At 45.5% G+C, this 8,658-nt stretch overlaps 2 protein-coding genes across 2 annotated transcripts; both read left to right on the top strand.

The window, feature by feature from the left end:
• Window positions 1-323: 323 nt before the first annotated feature.
• On the top strand, window positions 324-2,015 carry LOC141587489 (putative F-box protein At1g32420). Its single transcript, XM_074408972.1, has 2 exons — window positions 324-393; window positions 745-2,015. The coding sequence occupies exons 1-2, from the start codon at window positions 324-326 to the stop codon at window positions 2,013-2,015; spliced, it is 1,341 nt and encodes a 446-aa protein (XP_074265073.1).
• Window positions 2,016-4,375: 2,360 nt separating this feature from the next.
• On the top strand, window positions 4,376-8,376 carry LOC141587490 (uncharacterized). Its single transcript, XM_074408973.1, has 2 exons — window positions 4,376-6,306; window positions 6,567-8,376. The coding sequence occupies exons 1-2, from the start codon at window positions 4,376-4,378 to the stop codon at window positions 8,374-8,376; spliced, it is 3,741 nt and encodes a 1,246-aa protein (XP_074265074.1).
• Window positions 8,377-8,658: the final 282 nt, after the last annotated feature.

Consider the following 8,658-nt stretch of genomic DNA (forward strand, 5'->3'; position numbering starts at 1 on the left):
GGTATGAAACCCCCAAATTTGCCAAACAAACACTTGGTATAGGTTTGACTCATTCCAAACCCATACCTCATACCTTTTGTGTTTGAACCAAACATCCCTAAGTCTCATCATAGATTCATAGTTGCCATTGAAGGTACATTCAAACTTCCATATACGTATGTTTTTTGACGTAATTCGTATATGCTTTGCTATATAGGAACTTGACACTAAGATAATCCTTCTCTCAAGGTGATAGTAAATTGTATATTGCGAGAAAATATTAATAACCCAGTTGTCAATTTCTTTTATTTACGGAGTATTAGTGTTGTTGTGATTTTGTTCTAATGGAAGTGATAGGAATTACCAGCACGGCTTCCATGGCGACAATACCCGTAATACAAGGCCAAAATCCAGGTAAATTCGCTATTAAATCCCGTTATTTTTAATCAGCTACATACTTCGAACTTAATTATGCTTCTGAGAAAGATTTATTCTTTGAAAGATTTATGTTTTACTAAAACAAGGTCATATTGCATAATTGCATGTATCCGTTACCCCTTAATCCGAGAGTAATACTCCTGTATAACGCGAGGAGCGTTTTTGAAATCGGGTACTCGTTTTTTTGGCACGTATAATAAGGCTCTATAGTTGGGCCGGGTGTATAAATTGGATTGAGTGGTAGATGGTGTATGTGATAGCTTACGCTTTAATATTTCTGGCTACGCCACTATCTAATTTATCTCTTGTTGTTAATATTGTGATCAGTGGAAGTTGCTCAGACAAGCCTTAAAAAGAAGCGAAAGTGGGCGACGGTTGGAGGGTGTTTTGATCGCCTTCCATGTGAAATCCTGCAAAACATTGCTCTGATGCTACCGTTCAGCTCAATAAAACTGTTGAGACGCTCGAGTAAGTTTTGGTACAACCTTCTAACAGACTCTAAGTTTGTAAATCTGCATTTGACATGCTCACTCCAGAAACCGCCTGGCTATCTTTTTACTGCATCTTACGTTAGAAGTCGTCGAAAGAAACTAAATTGTTACTTTGTGGAAGAATCGAAAGCTCATCTCAATACCTCCAAGATCTTCGAGTACTCAGTAGGTAGGTCCTTTGAGTATTTGTGTCAATCAAGCGGAGGTTTGATGTGTGTCTATTCAAGGCAATCGAATTGCTTTCGTGTTTGCAATCCTCATATAGGAGAGGAAGTTCAAGTCTCAGGTTTCCCTAAACCTGAAAATTGGTTTAACATACCATCGTGGTTCTTTGGTTATTCACCGTCCACCAACGAGTATAAGATTCTTAAACTCAGGACACGAAAAACTTCGGATTTACCAACTTCATTAGCTATGGGTGCAATTACCACACTTGGTTCCAACTTATGGATAGATATACAGGATGTCCCATTCCCACTTAATATATTTATTAATCGCCGTGCTACTGAATGTCAGGGGAATCTGTTTTGGATGAACGGGTCTAATTTAGTTTCGTTTGATCTTGTCTCTGAAAAATTTCATGAGATACCTGGCCCTCCACGCAATCTTGCTGATATAACACTCGATCGTGTAAGTTTAATGACGGAAACTCTTGTAAGCATGAGTCACACACTAGGGTATGTAAAGGATGAGAGACTTTGGGTGTTGGAAGACAAAATCAAGGGTATATGGAGTAAAAGGTACGATTTTTCAGCCCCACCGTTGCACAGATATCATCGGCTTACTGGTATTTTGGAGAATGGCGATGTGTTTGGGCACGTGGAATCCACAATGAACGTTTTTAGCCACGACATGGGATGTACAGGCTTCAAGGTCATGAATATTGAGTTGGAAAAGGAACGTAAAGGCAGATCATCTCCGAGATATGTACAGTGCATTTCTCCTCATGTCAGAAGTTTAGTTTCTCCGGTTAGGATTATGGAAAACGGAAGGAAGACTAATCCCAAGAGAAAATGGGTATTAGACAGGCTGAAGTTGGGTGATGATGCTACTGAAGATGATCTTTTCAACAGTATTTATCAAGTCTTGAATGCATGTGACGAGTAGCGACCCCTAGCGAAGAAGTCCATGACCGTTGGGAATTATTTTAAAAATTATACTCTATATTAATTATTTACTTGGATTCTTATAACTGCACCGAAAAATTCAACATAATATAAAGAGTTAAATTAGACCGAGGTAATGTTGTTATTGTTGTTGTGAGCATGGTATACTACTAAAATCTCGGCAGTATCCTTGTCAGAGACAAAGAGGAACTGCACGAGTCCATGACGATGCCTAAAACCCTGAAGCAGAGCTCCCAGCTAGAGCTGACAAACTTGACCCGACCTGACAAAGCCGCCCAAAAACCGACTAGGTAGAACGCGAACCCCATACGACCCTATTTGACCTGACCCAAACTCGACCTGATTGCCACCTCTATTTATTCCCGGCACTTTCTTCAACGAGGTTAAGGGTTAATTTATCAGGACACACGGGAACCTCTTTTTGAATGCCTTTACGACGCTTAATTAGCTGCAAATTTACATGTTTTGTAAAAAAATTTATCTCCTTGTTTCTTTCTTTTGCAAGAGTATTGCAATGAAATATGAATTTCATTACGACCTCAAACAGTTACACGACAGAGTACAATATACTTGGATCCGTCTTTGATAGATTTTATAAGGGAGAGTATTTCATAAACGTACTTTGTATTATTGATAATATTGTGTCCTTTGATACGAATATATAAGACTATTTATACTAGTTACTAAAACTAGGGTTTCTCTCCTAGGGTTCGGTCTAGGTCTAGGGTTAGGTCTTGGTTTTCTCCTCGTGTTTTGAGGCTTCTCTCGCATTTTACGTGAGCGTTGCAGCGTCGTGTCTTGTTTGTCGTGTCGGTTGTTGTGTCGTGTTTAGTCTAGTTGTGTCGTTTGCACTGGTCTTTAGGGTTTGCTTGGTTCGATGGCGACATCGAAGGACAAAGGAAGGAATTATGATGGCGAGGATCGAAGGATTGGAAGCACTTTCATATGGGATGAAGGAACGGAGGAGGAAGAGGAAAAGGGACAACTTATGCTAGTTGGTCGAATTTGGGCCCAAAAGTCGATCAATGTGAAGGCGGCTATTGAGACAATGATCAAATTGTGGAATCCATTGAAGCCTATTATTGGAAATGTCATTGATGCCAAGGAGAAATTGTTCGTCTTTCGGTTTGGGACTATGCGGGACAAGGAGAGAGTGCTTGAGAACCAACCATGGCACTTTGATAAATTCGTATGGTGTTTCAATGAACCAACGACGACGGGTAAGTTAACTGACATTCCCCTTTTTCATATACCATTATGGGCAAGGGTTTACGACTTACCAATTTCGGGAAGGAAGAATGAGGGTAATGTAAGAAGGATAGGAGCGATGTTGGGGACATACATAAATATGGAGGTTGGGCCAAATCCAGAGATGGATAGGGCGATTAGAATTAGGATCTTACATGATGTTCGTGTGCCATTGAAGAAAATGATTTCTATTGTGATGCCAAATGGGAATGAGGCGTTCTTTGACGTAAAATATGAGAGGTTGCCGACCTTTTGCTATGGATGTGGGAGACTAGGGCATGGAGAAAAAGACTGTGAGGAGGGGCCTTATGATGAAGAGGATCTACAATTTGGTGAATGGTTAAGGGCATCCCCATGGAAAATTACGAAGACAGTGAAGGAGGGAAATGGGAGAGCTGCTAGGGCTTTAAATCCGGTGTTCGACGAGGTGCGTAGGAGGGATGAAGAAGCTGATGTGGCGAAGATTATAGACAAACTTCAACATATTGCGGTGAGCTTGAAGATGAGTAGGAAGAAAGCTGAAGGGAAGGGGAACTCGGAGGTGGGTGAGGGAGCCCCTGTGACGGGAAAGGGGGGAAATGAAAAGGCTGCTGGGGGACAAGTGCAAGGGAGGGAAGAGGAGGCTGGGATGGACAATGTTGGGGAGAATGGGTTAGGAGATGTGGAGCTAATGGAGGTGGGGAGCACTAGGGATGTTGAGCAGCTTGCTCAAGCTGATCAGAGGGACATGGGGGGACTGCTAGTCGGGGAAGGTACGGGTGTGCAGGGTGTGAAGAGTGGAGGACAGGGAGTTATGAGAACGTGGGTTAGAAAGGTAGGGGAGGAAAGAGGTGGGAGGAAAGAGGTGGGAGGACAAGGGAGAAGTTGGTCACGGTAGGAGGGAAGAGGGGTAGAGAGAACGAGGAGGCTGAGGTGGAGGGAGGGAAGAAGTCGAAAATTTCAAACGACGGGGGCGTCATTATACCTGAGGCGGAGGTTGAGGGAGCTCAACCCCGCCGGGCCCAATGAGTATCCTCAGTCTTAACTGCCGGGGATTGGGCCACCCCGATGCAGTTGGTGCGCTCCGTCATTTGTTGAGAGGGAGGCCCGGCCATGGTGTTTCTTTGCGAGACGAAACTCGGTGGTCGTGAGATGCGGACTGTTCGCGCGAAGTTTGATAGTTACTTTGGGATGGAGGTTGATAGTGTGGGCAGGTCCGGAGGGCTCGCATTTTGGTGGAATAAGGAGATTAAATGTGAATTTGTTTCTTCCTCGGTTCACCATATGGATTTCATTATTAGGGAGGAGAATGGGGATTGGCGGGTCACTGGTTTCTATGGATGGCCTATGGTTGCGGATCGTCATCTTTCTTGGGAGCTTTTAAGGGTGTTGGGGAGACAGAGCACGTTACCATGGATGTGTATTGGGGATTACAACGAAATTCTATACGCTAATGAGATGAGAGGGGGGCAACGAGCTCAGTGGCAAATGAACAATTTTAGGGAAGCTGCGGATGAGTGTGGTTTGGTCGACGTTCGTTATGAGGGATATGCTTTCACATGGGATAATGGGCAAGCGGGGGATGATAACAGACAAAGTAGAATTGATCGAGCCATGGGCAATAATGATTGGATGGAGAAGTTTCCTTATGCGCGGCTTAGACATTTAGAGCGGGAGTGGTCGGATCATTCGCCTTTGAAGTTGATCTTAGACAGGCGGGAGAGTGTTGGGCAGCAGTCGAAGAGGTTTAGGTTCGAGCAAATTTGGGTCGGGGCTGAGGGGTGCGAGGATGCGGTGGTGAGGGGTTTTGAGCGTGGGGGAATGGATCTTGTGGAGGCGTTGAACGAGAGTGCTGCGGAGTTACAGGCCTGGAAACGTGTAAGCATCGGCAAAATTGTGAAGTCTATAGCGTCGAAGAGGAGCCAAATTGCGAGACTTAATGAGGGTGGTCGGTCTATTGAGGAGGTGCGTAGGAGGCGGAAATTGGTGAAGGAAGTTGCTGATTTGTGTCGGCAGGAGGAGCAGTTTTGGAGGCAAAGATCACGGGCATTGTGGCTTAAAGATGGGGATAAGAACACGAGTTTCTTCCACAAACAAGCGGGGCAGCGAAAGGCGAAGAATTTCATTAGTAAACTAGTGGATGATGAGGGAGTGGTACGAAATGGGGATGAAGCTGTCTCAAGAGTTGCGACGAGCTACTTCACTGAGCTCTTTACGGCTTCACCTCAGCGTGATTTTGATGGGATTTTTGAGGGCTTGGAGGGGCGGGTAACGGAGGAAATGAATCTATGCTTGTCGCGAAGTTATAGCGAAGAGGACGTGATCGAAGCCCTAAATCAGATGCACCCCCTCAAGGCTCCTGGACCGGATGGTATGAATTGTCTCTTCTATCAGACATATTGGCATGTGGTGGGACCGTTAGTTACGAGTACGGTGTTGAGCGTCTTGAATGGAGCACCAATGCCGTCCGCTCTTAACCATACTCATATTGTTTTGATCCCAAAGAAGAAGGCGCCCGACAAAATTTGTGATTTCAGGCCGATTAGTTTATGCAATGTGGTGTATAAGTTGATTGCGAAAATTCTTGCTAACCGGCTCAAATTATTTTTAAATGATATTGTGTCGGAGAATCAAAGTGCTTTTACACCTGGACGGCTTATCACGGATAATGTGCTGATCGCTTTTGAGATGTTTCATTTTATGAAGAATTCGAGACATAAGGAGGGGCATATGGCGGTTAAGTTAGACATGGCAAAGGCTTATGATCGGGTCGAATGGGATTTCTTGGAGCAGCTGTTTCGGGTTATGGGGTTCCATGAAGGATGGGTGGGGAGAGTAATGACATGTGTTACGACGGTCTCTTCAGCTGTCCTTATAAATGGTAATGTGAAGGAGGTTTTCCAGCCAGCACGCGGGTTGAGACAAGGTGACCCACTATCCCCATATTTATTTATCTTATGTGCGGAGGCCTTGTCTAATTTGATGCGTAGAGCGGTCGTGGCGGGATCACTTCATGGGTTGCGGGTTGCAAAGCCACAGGCCCGGTTATCTCGCATTTTTATTATTTGCCGATGATAGCATTTTCTTCGTTAAAGCGAGTGAGGATGAGGCAGCCGAGGTAAGGAATATTTTGGAGCGCTATGAAGTGGCTTCGGGCGGAAGGTCAATTTGGATAAGACGACAGTTTCCTTTAGCCGTGGGGTCTCGGAGGAGAGGAAGAATAGCATTGCCGTGAGATTGGGTGTCCGTCTTTGTGGAGGAACAAGAACGTTACCTTGGTTTACCAAGCTGTTGTTGTGGGAAGGTCGAAGAAGCCAATCACGGATATTGTTCGCAATAAGCTCTATAAACGTTTGCAAGGGTGGCGTGGGAAAATATTGTCTAAGGCGGGTAAGGAGGTTCTTATAAAGGCGGTTGCCAATTCACTCCCTACCTATGTGATGAGTGTGTTTAAACTCCCTGCTTCTTTTTGCGATGAACTTAGAGCGATTGTGTCGAGGTTTTGGTGGGGTCAAGAGGAGGGTAAGAAGAAGAAGATCTCATGGGTGTCATGGAAACGCATGTGTACACCGAAATGCATGGGGGGTATGGGTTTCCGGGATTTCAATGCTTCGAACAGGGCTCTGTTGGGGAAGCAAGCTTGGCGGTTGTTGATGGAACCAGAGGGCTTGTGGGCTCGGGTTATGCGTGGTAAGTATTATGGAGAGGGTGGTTTCCTAGCTGCGGGGTGTGGCAATAACCCGAGCTATACGTGGCGTGGGATTTTAGGAGCTCGGGATGTGGTGATGCGAGGCTTGCGTCGGTGTATTGGTAATGGGCAAGGTACTATGGTGTGGAGGGATGCGTGGATAGGAGGCACTCAGACTGGGAAGGTCCTTTCACCGCGGCTTGAAGGAAGGGAGGAGATGAGGGTGGCGGAGCTGATGACGGATGATGGGAGGGCTTGGAATATGGAAAAATTGGAGGAGTGTTTGTTGCCTTTTGAGCAGGAGCGAGTTTCTAACATCCGGTTGGGTCGGCAGGGGTATGAGGATTCGTGGTATTGGAGCTTGGAAAGGGATGGCGAGTACACGGTTCGTTCGGCTTATAAGCTGCTCGTAGGGGAGGATGTGGAGCCTATGGAGACCTCGGATTGGGAGAAGAGCAAATGGCTTTGGAATAATTTGTGGAAGGTCCAAGTGTGGCCCCGGATCAAGCTATTCTTTTGGCAATTGTGCAACGACGCTCTAGCTACAAAGGTAAACTTACATAATCGAGTCGGTCATGATGATGTCTTGTGTCCGTTGTGTCAGTGTCATGTCGAGTCAGGTCTTCATTTGTTTCGGGATTGTGGGGTAACAAGGGGTGTGTGGGAGGAGGTAGAGCTGCTGGGTGAAGAGGGACGGGGAGCTAGCACGGTGCGAGATTGGGTGGAGGGGTGTTGGCGTGAGTTAGGGAAGAGGGAGTACGGGTTTATGATGGTAGTCTGTTGGGCGGTATGGGAGGCGAGGAATAGGGTTGTTTTTGAGGGAGGACGGGTTGAGGTGGCTGAGGTGGTGAAAAGAATACATCGAGTCGTGGAGGAGATAGAAGGGGAGTTGATGGTGCGGACTACGAGGAGTGGTGGGCAGCAGCTGGTTGAGGGGATGTCGGGGGGCGGCTGGAAAGGTCCTGATACGGGATGGGTGAAGCTTAATGTCGACGCGGGAGTGAAGGATGGCGTGGGTGTGGGCATTGGAGCTGTATGCCGTGACAGTGAAGGGAAGGTGCTTTGGGGCATGGCGCATAGTCGGAGGGAAGTGTGGGAGGTACATGTGGCGGAAGCTGTTGCAATCTTGGAAGGACTAGAGCTCGCGGTGGAGAAGGGTCATGACCGGATCGTGGTGGAAAGTGACTGCTCGCAAGTGATCGAAGCTTTGAGACAACGCAAGAAGGGCCGTAGTTTGTTTTCTTTTATTATTAACGATATTTTACGTTTGTGTATTTCTTTCATTTCTGTTTCTTGGTCTTTTACGAGTAGGCGGAACAATGCGGTGGCTCATGAGTTAGCACATGTAGCGCCGGTAGGGTCTGGTAGAATTGTTTGGGTCGATAAGCTACCTGAGCTTGTTGATCGGCTTATTAATTCGAATTAATGCATGTACCCAGTTGGGTTTCAAAAAAAAAAAAAAAAAAACTTTAACCCTAAACTCATAGATCTAGAAGCTTCTATCTTATTCTCTAAGACAATAATAATATCTTATACGGTATATTCTAATCATATACCGTATCTCTTATTTCCTTCCTAATACCCTCCCTCAAACTTATGGTAATTTGACTCAAATTTCCATGAGTTTGAAAATACAATAATTATTAAGAAAAAAAAAATGTTGACTTTTCTTCGTCTTCATTATCTTCTCTTCATCGGTGCGTATACG

This window comes from Silene latifolia, chromosome 6 (genome assembly GCF_048544455.1).
Source record: "Silene latifolia isolate original U9 population chromosome 6, ASM4854445v1, whole genome shotgun sequence".
NCBI lineage: Eukaryota > Viridiplantae > Streptophyta > Magnoliopsida > Caryophyllales > Caryophyllaceae > Silene > Silene latifolia.